Source organism: Lipotes vexillifer, unplaced genomic scaffold, assembly GCF_000442215.2.
Source record: "Lipotes vexillifer unplaced genomic scaffold, Lipotes_vexillifer_v1.1 scaffold241, whole genome shotgun sequence".
Taxonomy (NCBI): Eukaryota; Metazoa; Chordata; class Mammalia; order Artiodactyla; family Lipotidae; genus Lipotes; species Lipotes vexillifer.
The window spans coordinates 2405459-2426819 of record NW_006784922.1 but is presented as its reverse complement, the minus strand read 5'-3'; the positions used below and the strand labels follow the sequence as shown (position 1 = coordinate 2426819).

The window sequence follows — 21361 nt, the reverse complement described above, 5'->3', positions numbered from 1 at the left end:
ATTCTGGACTGTATGTTTATTCCATAATCTGTGTCCAGTGCCCTGGAGGTGTATGTACACAGTGGTGTCCTGAGTGGGGAATATTATTCCATGCTTGTCAGGTATAGATTTTTCCAATTTTGTGGTGACAATTTGATTTTAAAATGCTTTTTTTATAGTCATGCTTTTAGGACTATGTCTTTTCTAGAGGATTAAGGTATAGAGGTGTGTGTATCTTTGAGAGTGTTCTTAAGGAGACTTGTGAATTATTTTGTATTCCAAATGGTTTACTTATTTATACCTGGGAGAAGAGAATACTGAAAACAAGCATGTATGTGATATACAAGTAATTATGTGACTTCAGAATAACCATTGATTTTATTCCTTTGTAATTACTCTAGTTTGAGTGAAAAAATTTGTCTGCAGGAAGATGATCAGCTAAAGGCTTTCAGACCTGCACGCCTAATGAGGGGCTTATTGCAAAGGCCAAAGCCAAATGTAGGTAAAGCTGCTGAAAGAAAAGAAACTGTTACATCACAGGAAAAAATTGGGGCCAGTGTAGAAAAGAATGAAAATGAGTCCTGTATCGATAGATATGTAAGTACTCTGATGCCCTCCAGTTTTTTGTTAAACAAATACATATGCCTCCTTTCATCCCCCTTTTTAAACAGCAATACTGTATACAATTATGTATATTGTTCTTTAAATTTAATGCCCAAATCTCATAGCCAGCAGCTTTGCTAATTGTGAAGGCACTTAGCTCTCAGCTCTGTGGATTTTAAGCATTTATATGATGAATCATCTGCTTTCACCTTACTCATGTTTGGACTTGCCTTCCCCCATCACTCAGCAGGTGTTTGAATTATACTTCCCTTCTGAAAATATAGCTAGGTATATGAATTTTAATCCTGACTTAAACAAAATAAAATGTTAAAAGCTCCCTACTAAAATATTCCAACAACAAAGATGATACATTTTAGATTATTTACATAGTAACTGGTCTTTGTGATAAGAGTAAGAATTGGCATGATTTGAGATTTGAATTTCTTCTATTATGATTCCCAGGGTCTATAATGTGATTGTAATAATCAAAAAGATTTAGAAAGATAGACCCCAAGGGATAATTTTAACAGATCAGACTGAAGCAGTTACTTGCTTCCTGATTAGGAGGAAAAGAATGGGGGCTTTGAGATGAGGTAAAAGGTGTGGCTTGTGAAATTTCCTATATCTAAAGAACAAACATTAAAAAGTGCCCCTTAGGGAATTCCCTGGTGGTCCAGTTGTTAGGACTCCGTGCTTCCACTGCAGGGGGCCTGGGTAAGATTCCGCAGGCTGCACATCGTGGCACCACCCCACACCCCTGTCAAAAAAAAGTGTCTCTTGAATATCATTTTATAGTTTTGAAATGTTTACCATTTTCCTTGTACTCAAGCCATACATAATTTTCAATGAAGTCTTTTATAAATGTGTGTTACATTGTGAGACGTAAAACTTTTTTAAAAATGTGTTTGTTATTAAGACTCCTGAACAAATAGAAGATCAGGCATGTAAAAATTTTGATTGTGAGGACATCACATCACAATCTGAAAAAAAGGATACTTCTTTTCAAAATGTGCAGTCAGATGAGCCCAAGGCTCTTAATGAATGTCTAAGGTAAGCATCATCTTATTAATGATATAATAGTTGAATTATGTGTAAAGTTTTAGAAATTCTTAATCATTTTTTAAAAATAGCAAATCAGACTGATTTTGTTATCTGTATATCAAGTTACATAATATTTACAAGTGTAAATTCACCTTTCAAGGCAGTTTATGTCATTGCCTTCGTGTTGATTTCTCACTTATTGGTGTTTTGATGAATTGATTTACCCATTGCAAATTAGACCTTGAGTTAACATGGATAGTATTATCACTTCACATGCATAGTAAAGTACATGTTTATATCCAGATGTGAAAATGCTACTTACTTTCTTAATATTTGTTTCTTTGGGATTAGATTGATCACATATTACCTTTATTTAAGGTTTATGTAAATTTTAAGTAAAACTCATACTTCCCATAGCCAAAGCTCTCTGAATTTGTTGTTTCCCCTCTGCAGGATATTAAACCAGATCAACGGAATTATTAGTGTGCTTTTAAAACTTTTTTCCTTTTGGGAATATTCAATGCATAAAAGTACTGAGAACAGAATAACAGACTCCCATGTACCTACTATCTAGTTTCAACAATTATTTATATTTTACCAATCTTTACATTTAAAGTCTGGCCTATTGTATACTTTATTACAGCTGTATGAGCCTGTTTAAATACTACCTAACCTGAGAGTGAAAGCTAGGTTTCCTGAACTACTCAAAAGATCTTTATTAGAAGACAGAAAAATTCCTTTATTCCTCTCTTCTTTCTCTATTCCTTTGTACCCCCTCCCTACACCCCCAACCTATTTTACTTCTCTGCCGCACAAACTCTGGGTAGAAGCCTGTATAACTGCATTACTTGTTGCATATCTCTGATACAAATATTAATTACAGATACCTGACAATTTGGATATTTTGTTTGTATTTTTTTAGTTTAAGCTAGACTCCATTTTCATGTGGCTTAATAGAAAACCAAGTTTCCCCTGAGTGGCCTTTGGGTTTTAGAACCCTGCTGGATTGTTCATAACTAATATCCAGTCTGGTATCAACAACTTTCCTCTCCAAAGGCAGTGACCTTTCTGGCCTTTGAATCTCCAGTATTCACAAAAACAATTCTAAGATTCTGTGTTTTATCAAATCATATGCCTGTTTATATCCAGTAGGCAGTTTCCCTCCTCCCCATTCTCAAACACTTTGAACTGTTCAAGATGTTATGTAAGAAACTGAAAGAAGAGAAATATCTACACAAGAAAAGGGCCTCAAAGGTCAAAATCTTAACCACTCACTAAGTGCTCTTTCATTCATTTGTATATTTTTTATTGGTTTTACTCTCTATTATTATGATAAAGCACAAAGCAGAGCATGCTGCTGCTTTTTTGAAGAACAAGGTGCTTATACTAGATAATGATTGTTGTGTGCCCAGTAGCATTCAACAGACTGCAAAATGTTGTTGTTTATTTACTCTTTTCTTTCATTCCCACAATGTATTATGAAATCACAAGCTTTTAGAGAAGTGGCTGTACAGGAAATCTCATTTTTAATTGTTTTTAAAAAGTGAGGAGGGACAGACCTAGTTTTTAGTCATAAGACTACCTTATTCAAATTATACCTCCACCCAGCTATTTGAGATCCTGGTTAGTTCTGGCCATATAAATGAGTTCTTTAACTCACAGCAAGACATATGTCTGGATAAAGGAGAGTAGGAGCGAAAAGGTAGGAATAGAAGCCACAGATTGGTCTAGCTCCAATGTAGAGGACGTGGAGAGACTTTCTCAGCCAGTATTTGCCAAGGTTGATATGGATGACAATTAGAAAGAGACTATTTAGGCCTGATTAGCTGCTACTCTAATTGACCTTATTGATAGATTTCTCTGTATATATGTCTCTATATAATAAATATATTTAATTTTTTAAAAAATTTACTGTAATTTCCAAGGATAGAATTTTTTCTCTACTTTAATTTTTAAATTTTGCCCAGAGATTCCTGGTGCTTCGTTAATTTTTTTTTTTAACTTGAGAATTCCTGGTTTTTCAGTAGTGATTTCTCAACCATATCTCTTCAGTTGGCAGTCTAGTTTACAATCTGATTGTGTATCTTTTTTTTTTAATAGTATTCAAGAGGATAATAAAGCAAATAAACAAGTTCAAATTCTAAAGACTCGATTTCAGAAACCAAAGCCAAATATAAGAAGAAGAACTGGAAGAAGAGAAATTTTCTCAAAGGAACAAGAGGCACCAAAGGAGGTTCTTGCCCCTGAGGAGATGACAACAGCTTTGAGAGAAAGTGCAAGATTGGAGACCTCACCAAGGGAAAAGGTACCTGTGGGGACTAATGCTGCTAAGGAAATGGAGTCAGATTTAAAAGAAACTGAAAGAAAAGATATCTCTCCCAGGGAGAAAATACCAGAAATGATTGATGTCACTGTGGAAATGGAGACAGCTTTGAGAGAGACTGGAAGAGAGATTTTCCCAAGGGAGAAGATAACAAAGGTGACTGATGCCACTGAGGAAAGAGAGACAGATTTGGAAGAGATTGAACGAAGAGAAATATCCCTACAGGAAAATGCCCCAGAGGAGGTCAATACTATTGGTGAAGTGAAGACAGGTTTGAAAGAAACTGGAAGAGAGATTTCCCCGAGGGAGAAGATACCGGAGATGATTGATGCCGCTGAGGAAGTAGAGACAGATTTAGAAGAAACTGAAAGAAGAGAAATACCTACACAAGAAAAGGCCTCAGAGCTCAGAACTATAGATGATGAAATGGAGACAGATTTGAACAAAATTGGAATAGAAATTTCCCCAAGGGAAAAGGTACTAGTGGGGATCAGTGCCACAGGGGAAAGGGAGATTGATTTGGAAGAAACTGGAAAAAGAGACATTTCCCTGATGGAAAAGGTATCAGGAAAGATGACTGCCATTGAGGAAACAGAGGCAGATTTGAAAGAAACTGGAAGAGAAATTTCCTTTAGGAAAAGCCAATCAGAAGAGATCAGTGCTTCTGAGGAAAAGGTGGCAGATTTGGAAAAAACTGGAAAAATAGACATTTCTCTAAGGGAAAATGAACCAGAGGAGACTGGGACCTCAAGACAAACTGAGACAGATTCATTGCAGAGGGGTAGTGGTGACTGCAGTGCTGTGCCTTCACTAAATATTAAAGTATGTATTTTTCTGTCCTTTAAAAATATTTTTTTGAATACTTTTTCAGAGAAAAAAAAATCAAAATAATTCCAGGATTATTGCCCTTAAGTCCAACAACATTTAAAGTCTCTAAAGCATAATGTCTTTCCCAGCCCTAAATTCTGTGTTTCAGGACCTTAAAGAAATTATATATTCTTTTTTTTTTTAATAATTGAAAACACTTTATAATTGTGGAAAAGTTACTGTTCTTAATGTCAGTTTAAAGTTACTCTTAGATAAAAGAAATATAAAAGATTGGACTGAATTTGTGCTAATTCTAGTATGAACATACACTGGAATTATTTCTTTTGACCATATCTGTATCGGTTTTTCTCTTTATTTCCTGTCCCACCCCACTTCACTCCACTTTTAAAAGTTCATCTTATTAAAAGTTTCCAGTTAATTGAAGTTGAAGCTATTCTAACATTTTCCAGTTTTCTAACTTTTTTTTTGGATAGGTAATGGCATTTGTAGTTTGGAGAAAACATATAATAATATGCAATATAGAAAGAAGAGTTTTCCAAATTCTGTCTTTTAGCATTTGTAAATTAAATTTTATTTTACTTAAAAATTAAAAACCCCCAAACTTCTGGATTTTTAAAAACAGTGTGAAGAATATAGGCTTTTGTTTGAAATGTATGACATGCTTAAGGAATATTTTATATGTGCTGATTTATTTCCAGGACATTAGCAGTGAAGTACAATCCGTGGTGCATGTATCTGTAGAAGAAAAAAGAAATTCTGAAAAGGAAATATCAAGTCAGTTGAGTCATTTGAACATTTCTTCACAGACTTCTGAACTTGATAAAATAGAAGACCAGAGGATGCTATCTCCAGATGTTCCAGAGCGGTTTTCAGATATTAATTTAAGGTACAAGTATATAGGTCTGTGTGCTTGTAAAGAGGAAGCATATAAAGTTATATTTGCAGATTATGTTAAACTAAATAAGGTTTTAAGACATATCATCTATAGCATAGTGTTGAAAATTTTAAGCTGGTTTGGGGAAGGCTGGGAGAGATTTGAGGTCCTTCTGACAGTAGATTGTGAGAATTACTAACATACAAAATTGTGTACAACACATACTTTTAAGTCAGTGCAGGTGTGACAAACCTGTATTTTCTTTGTGCGAAGATGATATAATTCCTAGGCTTATACCCGGATTGTACCACTCATGTTTTTCAGGATCTACCAAATAGTCCGATTTGTTTTCCTGTTAAGAATTAGAATTAAATATTTACTGCCAGTCTCTAAGGTTGTGCTAAGACTCTGCTCCCACTGCCCCTTCATTTCATCCTAAAGCTTGATAATCCTTGTTCCAAAAGCAAATCTCTTCCTCAAGAACAGAAGCCATTTGAAGTGAAACCGGCACCTTTTGTGAGAAGTAGATTCAAAAGACCAAAACCAAACTTAGCAAGAGCAGCTTCAAAAAGAGAGACTATAGAAGCAGAAAAACATGCACCTGGGAAGAAAGTGGAAGCTGATAAAAAAGGGACTGTTGTGATACAGCAGAATGGGGAACAAATGAGAACTCTCCCTTCTCAACGTGTGAGTGTTATTTAAGATGGAGGTTTTCTGTTTTAGTTATTATAATTACTAAGGTAAAATACTTGGAATTAAAAATTCACAAATATTTCCTTATGTAATTTTTGCTGTGTGTGATATTGGTGCTGTACTTTATGTACCTCATTGTTCTATGTAGTTTGTGTAAGAATCTTGAATCTATGATGGTGGGCAAATGTGTCATGGAAAGGATTTTAAGAGGCCCAGGCTCTAGTTCAAGTTCTGACCTTTATTCATTATGTGACCATAGCCAAATGATGCAACTAGTTTCTTCACAGGAAAAATGAGAATGAGAGTCCATCTTTATTTCACTCTGTTGTGAAGGTGAAATGAAAAGTTAAAAGCTTGATATGAGTTAAAAGGAGATTATTTTATTTACTTGATTAACTTGGTCTATAAGAGATGAAGATGTGTGATACAGCATCAAAAACCTTGAAATGAAACGTTAACACTCATAAGTTGAGCGTTTAAACATATGAAGTACTTTTTTGAATTAAAGTTCTTCTTTTATATCTTAGCTCAGTTCTTACTGTGCTTGAACATTTGTACTTTTTCCTCCTAATCTTATGTTTAAAAAGGATAAATCATGGGAATTCCCTGGTGGTCCAGTGGTTAGGACTCTGCACTTTCACTGCTGAGGGCCTGGGTTCAATCCTTGGTTGGGGACCACTTTCATTTATTTATTTTATTTTATTTTATATAATTTAATTAATTTATTTTTTGGCCATTCCATGTGGCATGTGGGATCTTAGTTCCCTGACCAGGGATTGAACCTGTGCCCCCTGTGGAGGAAGCACAGAGTCTTTTTTTTTTTTTTTTAATTTATTTTTTTGGCTGCATTGGGTCTTCGTTGCTGCGTGTGGGCTTTCTCTAGTTGCGGTGAGCAGGGGCTACTCTTGGTTGCGGTGCATGGGCTTCTCATTGCGGTGGCTTCTCTTCTTGTGGAGCACGGGCTCTAGGTGCATGGGCTTCAGTAGTTGTGGCACGCGGGCTCAGTAGTTGTGGAGCATGGGCTTAGTTGCTCTGCGGCATGTGGGATTTTCCTGGACCAGGGATTGAACCCGTGTCCCCTGCATTGGCAGACAGATTCTTAACTACTGTGCCCACAGGGGAGGCCTAAGTGCAGTCTTAACCACTGGACTGCCAGGGAAGTACCCAAAGTCACTTTTTATTGATTATTTTAAATGATTATAAAAATTGCAAATTGGGAAAAATATATCATCTAAAAAATTAGAGTTCTTTATAATGTTCCATCTTTCCCTCCCAAGTTAGCAATTTTAAATATGTCCACCTAAACTTTTTTGTATAGATACTTATTTATATAAATAATAAAATGTGCGGGTATTTATTTTCATTGTTTTACAAAAATGGCATCATATCCTGCCGTCTGATTTTTTTTCACTTAACACAGTGTTGTGAACATCTTTTTTTTTTTTAATGATTTATTTATGGCTGTGCTGGGTGTTTGTTGATGATGCACACGGGCTTTCTCTAGTTGTGGCGAGCGGGGGCTGCTCTTTGTTGCAGTGCAGGGGCTTATTGCGGTGGCTTCTCTTGTTGCAGAGCATGGGCTCTAGGCACATGGGCTTCAGTAGTTGTGGGCTCAGTATTTGTGGCACATGGGCTTAGTTGCTCTGCAGCATGTGGGATCTTCCCGGACTAGGGCTCGAACCCGTGTCCCCTGCATTGGCAGGCAGATTCTTAACCACTGTGCCACCAGGGAAGTCCATGAACATCTTTTTGGATCAGTATATAGAAATTAAACTTCTTTTAAATGACTCTGTACTGTTTCATTGTAAAGAAATTTTAATTTATTCAGTTCCCTACTGATTTGTCTTCTTTCCAATTTTTTGTTTTTCCTTTTCTTTTTCTTTCCTTTTTTAGGGTGCTGTTATATTGCTGTAATAAATATCCTTGTGTATAATTTTCTAGATAGTTATTTGAGTGTTTTTATAAGGTATATTTCTAGAAGTAGAATTGCTGGAAATTAAAATTCTTGATAGATATTGCCCTGTTGTCTACAAAGACTGTATCAGTTTATTTTTCTAACAGTTTATTAAAGTTTCTATTTCCCTATACTTTTACCAACCCTCGATGAAATTTTTTTTTTTAATCTACCTTCTAGGATGTGGCTTCCCTAATGGCATCAACAGAAAAAGACAAATCAGATCACAGTCAAGAGGAGGCTGTGATATTACCATATGTACAGACTGAAAAGGACCTTTCCCCTTCGAGTTCTTGTGAACCTATAGAGGAGTCTCAGTCTACACAAGCCCAGGAAAAGGAATTAGTTGTCTCTGTGGGGTAAATAGTGATAATTTTACTAAAATCTTAAATAGGAGAATTATTTCAAATAGTTCGTCATTTTTTTTTTAAGAAATGTGTTAATGTATTTTGAAAGTGAGTATCAAGAATACTTGGTTTATTTTTATTCATATGGCCTAAAATACAAAATCAGGTTGAGTTCAACACCTTTTAACACTTGCCTGCTTATATTCACTGTTAGCTGCTTAAGATCTTATACAAAGCAATGCATTTAAAAATATATGTATATAAGGTATGTATTCATTACCTTTTTAAAAATTGTAGTAAGATACATATAACATAAAATTTACTATTTTAACCATTTTTAAGTGTACAGTCCAATGGCATTAAGTATATTCACATCGTTGTACACCATTACCACCATTCATCTCCAGAACATTTTTCTTCCCAAACTGAAACTCTGTACCCATTAAACAATAACTTCCCATTCCCCCTACCTCCAGTCCCTGGCAGCCACCATTGTGCTTTCTATTACTATGAATTTGAATATTGTAGGTACCTCATATAAGTTCAGTACCTTCTGAGAATTGAAATAACTATTTTTTTATAAAATGAGGTATAATCAGAAAGTAATTTAATTTTCCTTTAATGTAAAAAATATTTTTACAAAGTTTATTGGATTCAAATTTTATATTTTTATAGTAGTTTTCATCTTTTTACAATCAAGCTTTCTCTCTTTTCTCCTGTCCCCTTTTCTAGGACTTATCATATAAACACTTGCGAACAAGAAATGAAGGAAAGCGCTATCCAAACTGCTCCACCAGTAAGGGGCCGACTTCAGAGACCCAGTCCAAACTTAAGAAAGGTTGGACAGAGGCAAGTAATAGAAAAAAGTGAAGCCAAAGAAACAATTAAGGAAGAAAGGACACTACAAAAAGATGAAACTAAAAAATTCCTGACTGTGGTGAGTTATTGCTATGTAATTAAATCAAGCTTTTTAATGCATATTAAAATATCAAATGGTAGCTCAGACTTGGCTTAGAATATAGGCATCTGATACTTACTCTACTTCATACGTAACGTGTCTAGTTTTGTTTCAGGTTTACCATTGTAGATTCTTTTTTTAATGAAAATAGATTTTTTTTTCCTAACTAATGAACGTATTCATTGTGAAAATGTTCAGTCAATACAAAATAACATAATAATTACCCCTAGTCTCACCACTCTGAGGTAACCACTGAAAACCTTTTGACATATCTTACCGGATGTATCTCCATGCATGCATGTGTGCATACTCATGTAAATTTAAATAATAAAATCATTGTAATCATGTTATTTTGTGACTTACTGTTTTTCACTTATTATATTAAGTGGCTTTCCATGTCATGAAATATGGAGATACATCATTTTTAACTGCTGTGTAACATAGTGCTATTTGGAATGACAGTTTAACCAATCTCTTATTGATGGATCTTTTGATATTAGAAACAAATCTAAGTAGTTTAATGCCCATTTCAACAGATCTTGTTTTTCTGTCCTTTTCTCTACCAAGGGAAAATCTACATTTAAAATAAAGTGATTGTAATCCTTATTTGAACCACCCCCCCCAAACTATAAAAAACACATTGAACTTTTTGGGAGGGAGGTTCACAACAGATGGTTATTGTAGTTTTTAAAGCATTATGTGAACATATTATTGCAGTAATCTTTGAAACTTTCTCTGTGAGTAGGAAATTTTGTTTTGGGCAGCAAAACATGAACATTGCATACTCAAGTTTGAGAATTCATTTTAAAAAACTAAATACCTTTCTTTTTTATTATTATTAATTAATTAATTAATTTATTTATTTATCACTGCATTGGGTCTTCGTTGTTGCGCATGGACTTTCTTTACTTGCGGCGAGCAGGGGCTACTCTTTGTTGTTGTGCACGGGTTTCTCATTGCAGTGGCTTCTCTTGTTGTGGAGCATGGGCTCTAGGTGCATGGGCTTCAGTAGTTGTGGCTCACGGGCTGTAGAGCGCAGGCTCAGTAGTTGTGGCACATGGGCTTAGTTGCTCTGTGGCTGCGGCATGTGGGATCTTCCTGGACCAGGGATTGAACCCGTGTCTCCTGCATTGGCAGGTGGATTCTTAACTACTGTGCCACCCGGGAAGTCCCTAAATACCTTTCTTAATGATTGAAATATTTTAGGAGGTATGTTCTGTTGTTAAAAAAAAATAAAAACTAATATAGTTTTGCATTTCAGCCAAATTCTCAAATTGCAATGGAAATTGAAGTTGTATCCTCCAAAGTTTCAGAAGGCAGAATGTATGAAAACCAGAGTCACGTTCTTTTAGAAAACCTTCATGTTAACAAAATAAATGTTTCAGATGAAAAGACGAGGTGAGTTTGCTTTTAATCAGAAAAGCATAAAACTTTTCAAAGATAAAGGTTGGTTATTTGAATAATCGATTTTATGTAATTTCACATTTAGTAAGTTTTATGAAAGAAAAAAGTAATTATGAAACTAGAATAGTTTAAATCTGCTGAACAGCAAAGGGGGCCAGTGTGAAACAGGGGAAGAAAGGAAAAGTAGTAGATATATGACAGGTAAAGGCTGAGTGGGGGGAAGCGCAGATTATGTAGGACCATTGTAAGGATTTTGAGTTTTACTCTAAATGAGCCTTTAAAGACCAGTGACCTTTGAGGTCAGCCTTTCCTAATGCCTTCGTTTATAATTGACTGTATGGATCTAGAGGATTTAAATGGCTTGCTCAAAGTAACATTGGCAGTTTAGTTTTTAAACTTAAGTTTTCAGGATTTATGACTTTAAGACTAGCAAATTCCTATAGTTTATAGGCAGAGCTTCCTGAAAGAAACTTTACATGTTTCCAGAGATTTTATGCTCAGCCTTTGCATTTTTAAGGAGCAAGATCTAACTTGCAAATTTCCTGTATAGAAACGCATTACCCACCCACCCCTCTTTTTAAAATCTTTTCTGTTTATGAAGTTTATTCAAGCTTTTAGCTTTATCATGACTGATACTTCCTTCAGAGTATATATTCTGCATAGTTTTAAGTTAGCTTATTCTTATGTCCAGCAGTTTCTTACCCCCTTTTAACCCCAGTAGCACATTGAGCTTGTATATATATATATATATATATATATATATATTATTCTTAAGTACCATTGTAGAATCACACTCGATTGTAAGTAGCTTATACTTAAGTTAAATATAACATGTTTTCCCAAATACATTAGCCTACACTGGAATGTATTAAACCAGCATCATTACTTTGTTAGAACTTCCTGTGAACTTCCTTGGTATTTCACTGCTGGAAGAACTTAGCAGAATTGGGACATTTGGAAATGTAACTAACTACTTTCTCTTGTAGGTAATTTATTACAAATATTAAGATTAGTCTTTAATACAGATCTTTCAGAGAACTTATGATCAATACTTACAGACCCAGTTTTTCTTTATAAGTATCCAGATTTATATTAGTTTTAAACTTGCTAATTCAGATACTTGCCTTATTAATAATAATAATATTATTAAATATTTTCCAGGAAACCTTAAGGCAGCTGTCTGTGTTGCCTTGGGAGCTATGGCTACTGTATTGAATGTTAAAACCTTGTCTTTCTCTGATTTGGCAGATACAAATGGGTTATATTGAGATCCTTATGATACTGTTGTCAATAAACCCTTTTCTATGAAGTGACAGGCATGTGGTAGGAGAACAGACTCTAGCTTTCAAGCCTGCTCTTGAACTCGAAGGACCAGGGTTGTTGTGACCATTGTGTATTTATTCATGCTTCAGAGCCCAGTTGAAGCATTTGTTTAAAGTATCATTATGAAGTCCATCTTCAACTACTGACATTTTTGTTTTGTATCTAGTTATTTCTCTGGAAATTACTTAAAGTAGCATACAACGACACACCAGAATCAATGAATGAAAGTAAAAAAAGATTAAGTATTATTGTGAAAGTATTCCCCAGGCTATATAGAAAATGGAAGTTATAAAAGCTTCTATGTTCTTTCTTTCATATCAGCATGTGTGGTTTCATTTTATATGTTTAGTTTTATAGCCTATTTATATATAGTTCTTCGAACATGGAATTGGTTTGTGCCCAAAAATTGTTTAACAGCAGATACATCAACAGGAATTCTGATTTTCGTTCTTCAACATGATTTGTATTTCATTCTAGACATGAACATAAAACGTATGTTTCTAGTCCACCACAAATGATAAGAAGCCAATTCCAAAAGGCTAAGCCAAATTTGGGAAGAGCACAAGGTAAGAAAGAGGAATCAGGCATAGGAAAAGACAGAGCAGATCAGAGTAAGGCAAGGAAGCCAGAAGATAATTTGCTGCAGCATGGAGATTCTGACACCCAGCTTCTTCAAAAAGTAAGTTTGAAAAAATTAATTTATTAGTGGGCTCTATTTTATCAATATCATGAAGGAGAACATTAAAAAGATAGTTTTGCCTTCTGTACTATAACTATTTTCATGAAAATTGATTGACTTTCCAATATTATGAAAGTTTAGAAACCAGTCACTTGTGTATATATGTGTAAGCTTAGCGTTTTAGGCCAAACTACCAAACCAAATTACCATACAGATTGTTTCCATGGTAATATTAACTGTTTCTTCTCAAATTTAAGGGAAAAGCTGAGTTTCTTACATCTCTGGAGATTTCAGCAAGAAAAGGTTCAGTAGGTTCCAGGGAGATTGGTTTGGCAAAAAAAGATGCTCAATCAGAAGTTGGACCATCAGGAAGTGTTGGAGAGAAAACCGTAGGCGATAATTCTATGTGTTCAGTTGTCGAAGAGCATGTCAGTAAACCAGCAAGGTAAAGTTTTATTTAACAAGTACTTTCAGAATAGTAAATACAAGTAACTTCTTCTTAATGGATGTCCTACTCTAACTTATTGATAGAGTAAAAAGATGGTTTGTTAACAGAAGTATTGGTTGTTTTTTATTGGCAGGTCTGTTTCTTTCCCGCTTTTGATTTTTATTTACTAAAATTTCCTTTTTTTATGATATTCTCAGAAAGATTTTTCTTTCCTACATTTAAAATTTCTGGGTGTTGAGTATATTAGACATGAGCAGAAGCCTGACGAAAGAGTAGTACATATTACCTAAATAACTAGGGTGCTGATTCAAATTGGTGTCACAAACACAAGTGAAGGGTACCTTTCTTCCACAGTTTTCAAGGAAAGTGGAAGGGACCCTAAGTTCTGAAAAATATTGTTCTGTTGGATTTCCTCATTCTCCTTTTCACTTTTGACCTAATCTGTTTACCCAATAGGATAAACCGTATCACTTTTTGGTCTCATATTCTGTATTTATTGGTCCAGTGTTCTTGATCCCATTTTCTTCTAACAATTTCCAGTGTTGTATTTCATCACCACTTAAATAGCAAGGGGGAAAAATGGCTCAGAATTTAAAACTTACTGTGAAAAATTTGTAGGTAGATAACTAATATTTAACTTTGAGTGAGAAACTAAATCGTAACAGTAAATTCCGTTCGTTCTTGTCATAGCATTAGTGTTTGATAGAATGGGTGGTGGGCATTTTATATTAATGGCTTGAATTGAGATTTCACTTTATAAGTTGGGTTTTCATTAAAATTATCCTTATGCATGTAATGACTATTTTGCTATTTTGATTAAACCTCCAGCTCTCCACAACTGTTAAAAGAATCAAATTATTCTAAAATTGCTGTGGATCGAAGAACAGCTCTCTCTTCTGCCTCTGAATGTAAGATAGATCGTAGTGAAAGGAGAATGCGTCGAAAGATTAAACCAAACGTCCCCAAAGGGCGTGGATCAAAACGAATTCGGAGTAAGACCTCTAAGAAGGAACCTAGAGCTTCTAAGCCTGTGCTGGTGACTCTTCGAGCTTCCCAGGAAGAAGATGAAGATGATGCGGAAGACTTTGAGTCTGACTATGAAGAAGAAAGCTATCATCTTGCTCCAGAAGAAGTAAACAAAGCTCCAGTGTTTGTACCTGTTGGTCTCAGATCTCCTGAACCAGTTTCTGCTCAGATTGAGGAAACCATGGAAGAGGTAGTTTGAATTTTGAATCCTTGGAACTTTATCTTACTTGCTTTTTGCTTTTATTGGATCATTATCTCTTCTCTTAGTGATTATTAGGGTTTGAAGATTATTAGAGTAATTTGTTTGGGGCCTGCTGCATAGCCTAGGAAATCCGTAGAAATAGGCTTGTGTGATCTCCTGTGTTTAATCAACCCCTGCAACCCAGGCCCAGCACAAGGTAATCAGTATAACAATACTGAGAGAAATCTAATTTCACTTGTATCTGGGGGCTACTTAATCTCCTTTCTGGTTAATTAAAAAAAAAAAAAAAATTGGCAGATGTTTTCTATTCACTCTTTGTGGTAAGCTCAAGTTAAGCTCTGGTTGGTAGAGAAGGTAGAAGGGACATATTTCTTCCTCTTTCTCTCTCTCTCTTTTTTTAAAATAAATTTATTTGTTTATTTTTGGCTGCGTTAGGTCTTCATTGCAGTGCGCGGGCTTCTCATTGCGGTGGCTTCTCTTGTTGTGGAGCACGGGCTCTAGGTGTGTGGGCTCTAGAGCGCAGGCTCAGTAGTTGTTGCACACGGGCCCAGTTGCTCCTTGGCATGTGGGATCTTCCCGGATCAGGTCTTGAACCTGCGTCCCCTGCATTGGCAGGTGGATTCTTAACCACTGTGCCACCAGGGAAGCCCTCTCTCTTTTTTTAATTGTGGTAAATTACAGGTAACATAAAATTTACCGTCCTAGCCATTTTAAAGCCTACAGTTCAGTGGCATTAAGTGCATCCATCCACAGAACTTTTTTTCACCTTGAAAAACTACAACTCTGTACCTATTAAACAATAATTCTGATTATTCCCTCCTCTCTAGCCTGTGGCAACCACTTACTCTAGGTCCCTCATGTAAGTGGAATCATACAGTGTTTGTCCTTTTTGTGACTGGCTTATTTCACTTAGCATAATGCTTTCAAGGTTCATCTATACTGTAGCATATGTCAGGATGTCCCTTTTTTTTTTTCTGGCTGCATTGGGTCTTCTTCTGGCTGCACACAGGCTTTCTCTAGTTGTGGTGAGCAGGGGCTACTGTTGTTGCAGTGTGCGGGCTTCTCATTGCGGTGGCTTCTCTTGTAGAGCATGGGCTCTAGGCACGCAGGCTTCAGTAGTTGCAGCGCATGTGCTCAGTTGTGGTGCGTGGGCTCTAGGGTGTGCGGGCTTCAGTAGTTGTAGTGCACGGGCTCAGTAGTTGTGGCTCGTGGGCTGTAGAGCGCAGGCTCAGTAGTTGTGGTGCACGGGCTTAGTTGCTCTGCGGCATGTGGAATCTTCCCAGACCAGGGATTGAACCTGTGTCCCCTGCATTGGCAGGCAGATTCTTAACCACTGTGCCACCAGGGAAGTCCTTTTTAAGGGCTAAATAATATTCCATTCAGTATATACAGTACCACATTTTGTTTATTCTTCTGTCAGTGGACAGTTGGGTTGCTTCCACCTTTTGGCTATTATGAAGAACACTGCTATGTACATGGGTATACAAATATCTCTTCTAATCCCTGCTGTCAATTCTGCAAGTGGAAATGCTGGATAATGCAGTAAATTGTAAATCAATGTTTAATTTTTTGCGCAACCCCCATACTGTTTTCCATAGCAGCTGCCTTATTCTACCATCTTATCAATAGTGTACAAGGGTTCCAATGTTTCCACATCCTTACCAACACTTGTTTTTTCTGGTTTTTTTTTTTTTTTTTTTTGATAGTAGTCATCCTAACGGATTTGAGGTAGAGGAACATATTACTTCAACTTACTTTTTTTTTTTTTTTTTGGTGGTACGCGGGCCTCTCACAGTTGTGGCCTCTCCCGTTGTGGAGCACAGGCTCCGTATGTGCAGGCTCAGCGGCCATGGCTCACGGGCCCAGCCGCTCAGCGGCATGTGGGATCTTCCCGGACCGGGGCACGAACCCGTGTCTGCTGCATCGGCAGGCGGACTCTCAACCGCTGCGCCACCAGGGAAGCCCGTCAACTTACTTTATTATGAAAACTCCTTACTCTTTTGCCTCTTGGTCTAACTTTGTAACTTCAAAGTTTTCTGTTCTGCCTCAATTTTCAGTAACTTATTTTGCTGATAGAGCATCATATCTGAATCAGTTTTGTATTCATGGTAGATTCAAAAGCCATTTGAATTACAAATGGAATTCCAAACTCACCTTTTTTTATTCATTGTTAATAATACCATGCTAAATGTTATAAAGTTAGTTGGAATGGTTGAAGCTAAATAAAAATGATGTGAAGTGGTTTCTTGTAATTAAAGTTCAAAGTAAAGATAATGAATTTAAATTTTGGTTGAAACCAAGAAAAGATAAAAGGAAAGTTAATTTTGTGCAAGGATGGCTGGTTACCACTGCATGAAAATTCATTTAGCTATATGTTTTGTATTTTACAATTTCTTTGGGTGAAAGGCAAATTGCTCATGAAAACTAATACTAGAAATTAACTTCTGAAAATCAGCTTCTAGGATATATCCCTGAATTAATACAGAATGCCTTCTTTTTTTTTTAAATTTATTTTATTTATTTAGGCTGTGTTTGGTCTTCGTTGCTGTGCACGGGGTTTCTCTAGTTGTGGAGAGTGGGGGCTACTCTTTGTTGCGGTGCGCGGGCTTCTCATTGCAGTGGCTTCTCTTGCTGTGGAGCACGGTCTCTAGGCACACGGGCTTCAGTAGCTGTGGCACGTGGCCTCAGTAGTTGTGGCACATGGGCTTAGTGGCTCCGTGGCATGTGGGATCTTCCCGGACCAAGGCGTGAACCCGTGTCCCCTGCATTGGCAAGCAGATTCTTAACCACTACGCCAACAGGGAAGCCCCACAGAATGCCTTCTTAAATAGCATTGATTATAATAATTGAGCAAGGAAAGCTTAAATTGTATTCTTAATGGCCAGTTTACTAAGGCAGGGAAATTTGTTTATATGTTAGAAAATGTCCCCTTTAGAAAGCGTTGAAATGCAATGGCGTATTATTAAATCATACAGGGATCTAAAATATTGATATATACTTCAACATGAACCTTGAAAACCTTGAAAAATTATGCTAAGTGAAAGAAACCAGTTAACAAAAAATCACACATTATATGATTCCATTAATATGAAATGTCCAAAATAGGAAAATCTATAGAGACAGAAAGTAGATCAATGGTTGCTTAGGGATTTGGAAATGAGGAGTTAAAGGAGTCGGTATAGGGTTTCTTTTTTGAAGTGATGAAAATGTTCTAAAAGTAACTATGTTGATGGTTGAACATATCTGTGCTTCCATCACCAAAAAACATTGAATTATACAATTTAAATGGGTGAATTGTATGGAATGTAAATTATATCTAGATAAAGCTGTTAAAAAAATAAAGCTTTGAAACTGTGTAGTGCTTACAGAACCAACTTTCAGTTACCTAGAATATTCCCATTATCCCCCCAATCCCAGCTTTTCAGAAAATATTTTGTCTTTTCAAATCACTCGAACTTTTTTTTTTTTTTTTTTTTTTTTTTTGCGGTACGCGGGCCTCTCAGTGTTGTGGCCTCTCCCGTTGCGGAGCACAGGCTCCGGACGCGCAGGCTCAGCGACCATGGCTCATGGGCCAAGCCGCTCCGCGACATGTGGGATCTTCCCGCACCGGGGCATGAACCCGTGTCCCCTGCATCAGCAGGCAGACTCTCAACCACTGCGTCACCAGGGAAACCCTACTTGAACTTTTAAAATTCATCCCAGGCCTATAGGATATTAGCAAAGATTTTTCTCTAATTTCATCTGAGCAGACAGACACAGAACACGTAGGTGTTACTATAATAAACGTCTCAAAGGTAGATTTTCAAACTTGACTGCTCAGTTTCTACTGAATCACAGTCTTTTATACTCATCTCTCTGTCAATAAGGGAATAGGAGCCAGACTCCCTTGTTTATAGTCTAGGAGATAAATCTTAGTGTTTTTAACCCCCAGACTGGGGATCTTTGAAATAAGCCTGCTAAATGAAGAGTAAATGTGAGTGGGCTCGTTATTTTACATGGCCATTCATCGCTATGAAGAATCATACAGGTTTTGGGGTTGTGGGAGAGAGTAATTGCCTTGGTGCGTCATGTGTATGATCAGTCTTTTTAAGTGCTTTCAACTCATCTCTATGATAGCACTTGGAACAGTGTATAGTTGATTACATGTCTGTTTTTCTTAGATTGTGAGTTCCTTGCAGTCAGGGACCGACTTGTCTTATTGAGCTTTGTATTCTTGTACCTGTAGCCCTCTAGTTTTTAGGAAGCATTTCATAAATGTTGACAGACTGATGAGAGAAACTGTGGGAAATTTGGGACAAACTGGGGATAATGGAAAATGAAATGCTAGGTACTAAGTAGATTAGCTCTGGAAGTTTTGCTTATTGTTTGTAAGAATCACAGACCCCTCAAAAACATTAAATGTTTCACTTTTGCCAAGTTGTTGTCAATCAGTTTAAGAATTACTATATTTCAGTTTTTTAAATCATGTATAAATGTGAATTATTTCTTCAGTTTAATATTTTATTTTATGATTCATTTTGCTTTTCTGTGATAGTATGCCAAAATGAAATAATGAAACTTTTCATTTTGACAGCTTGAAATACCCATGAATATCCCAGATGTAGGATGCATAGCTGTTGTTGAACATCAGCTCTCATCAAACATAGATTTGACTACTCAGGAAATGAAACAAGAAGAAAATCTGAATGCATTATCAGTTGTAAGCATCCATTTTAATATGTTTTGTCTTTAATTCTTTGTTTACTTTCAAAAGACTAAGTTTATTTTGAAAGCTTTAGGTTTACAGATGGTTCTTAACTAGTATGATAGAAATTATTCTATTATTTCTAGGAGCTGTAAGTATGAATGGTAGAAACTAGTGAATAATTCATAGATTTTTATATTTGACTTGTAAATCATAGATTCCTGTGTGTGGGAGTAGCTCAATATCTTCATAGACTTATGTTAAAATTCTGATGCATTAAATATATACTAAATGTAAATTATTTAAAACATATTTAGTTGCCTTTTGCTTGGCATTCTTCCTTATTTAGTTGGTATTTATCTTGTTTTTGTAAATGAAGAGTTACAACTTTTTCAAAAACAGTTTTATTAAGATACAATTCATACACTATACAGTTCATCCATTTAAAGTATATAATTCAATGGCTTTTAGTGTATTTACAGCTATATGCACAATTTTAGAACATTTTCATCACCTCAAAAAGAAGTCTTATGCCCAGTGACAGTTGTTCCCCTATTTCCTTCCAGCCTTCCCCAGGCCTAGGCAACCAATGATCTACTTTTTGTCTCTATAGATTTCTCTATTCTGGAGATATACACACAGTATGGTCCTTTGTGCCTGGTTTCTTTCACTTAGTCTAGTGTTTTCAAGGTTCATTCATGTTGTAGCATGTATCAGTACTTCATTCCTCTTTGTGGTCAAATCATATTCCATATGAATATACTACATTTCCTTTATTCATTCATCTGTTCATGGACATATAGGTTGTTTCCATCTTTTGGCCATTATAAATAATGCTGCTATAAACATTTGTGTACAAGTTTCTGTATGGACATATGTTTTCATTTCTCTTGGGTACATTTCTAGGAGTAAAATTGCTGTGTCATATGGTAACTTTGTTTAATCCTTTGAGGAACTAGCAAACTGCTTTCCAAAGCTGCTGCACCATTTTATATTCCCACTAGCAGTGTATGAGGGTTCCAATTTCTTCACATCCTGACAACATTTATTTGATTTTTTGGATCTAACCATCCTAGTAGGTGTGAAATGGTACCTCATTATGGTTTTGATTTGCATTCCCCATTGATTAATGATGTTAAGCATCTTTTCACGTGCTTTTGTTGGCCATTTTTATGTCTTCTTTGGAGAAATGTCTATTTTGAGTCTTTGCCCATTTAAAAAAATTTTTGGTCTATTTGTCTTTTTTTTATTGAGTTGTAAGAATTTTTTTATATTCTGGATACAAGCTCCTAATCGTATATGTGATTTTCAGATATTTTCTCACATTCTTGGGTTGTCTTTTCATTTTCTTGATGGTTTCCTTTAGAGCAGGGGTCCCCAACCCCTGGGCCGTGGACTGGTACAGGTCCGTGGCCTATTAGGAACTGGGCCGCACAGCAGGAGGTGAGCGAGTGAAGCTTCACCTGCCGCTCCCCATCGCTCCCCATCACTTTCATGACCACCTGAACCATCTGCCCTCCTCCCCCATCCATGGAAAAATTGTCTTCCACGAAACCGGTCCCTGGTGCCATAAAGGTTGCGGACCACTGCTTTAGAGCACTTGGACTTCATTTATCTATTTTTTTCTTTTGTTGCTCATGCTTTTGTTGTCATATCTAAGAATCCTTTCCCAAAGCCAAGGTCCTGAAGATTTACTCCTGTTTTACATTTAAGTCTTTAATCCATTTTGAGTTAATTATTATTATTTTTTTTGGCCACGCCACACAGCTTGCGGGATCTTAGTTCTCCGACCAGGGATTGAACCCGGGCCCCCAGCAGTGGAAGCACCAAGTGCTAACTGTTGGACTGCCAGGGAATTCTCCCTATTTTGAGTTAAGTTTTTATATGGTGTGAGATTAGAGTCCCACTTCATTCTTTTGCATATGACTATCTAGTTGTTGCACCATTTCTTTGAAAAAACTGTTCTTTCCCTTTTGAATGGTTTTTTTTTTTTTT

At 36.2% G+C, this 21361-nt stretch overlaps 1 protein-coding gene across 1 annotated transcript in view; it reads left to right on the top strand.

Annotated features, from left to right (window-relative positions):
• Window positions 1-21361, top strand: part of BDP1 (BDP1 general transcription factor IIIB subunit) — an 85137-nt gene that overhangs the window by 36131 nt on the left and 27645 nt on the right. Inside the window, exons 15-27 of the mRNA XM_007457116.1 lie at window positions 381-576; window positions 1499-1632; window positions 3724-4768; window positions 5473-5660; window positions 6113-6335; window positions 8476-8654; window positions 9375-9579; window positions 10862-10978; window positions 12166-12176; window positions 12805-13006; window positions 13264-13451; window positions 14283-14670; window positions 19256-19378. Of these exons, the coding sequence (XP_007457178.1) occupies window positions 381-576; window positions 1499-1632; window positions 3724-4768; window positions 5473-5660; window positions 6113-6335; window positions 8476-8654; window positions 9375-9579; window positions 10862-10978; window positions 12166-12176; window positions 12805-13006; window positions 13264-13451; window positions 14283-14670; window positions 19256-19378 (3199 nt within the window). The remainder of the gene's footprint in view (window positions 1-380; window positions 577-1498; window positions 1633-3723; window positions 4769-5472; window positions 5661-6112; window positions 6336-8475; window positions 8655-9374; window positions 9580-10861; window positions 10979-12165; window positions 12177-12804; window positions 13007-13263; window positions 13452-14282; window positions 14671-19255; window positions 19379-21361) is intronic.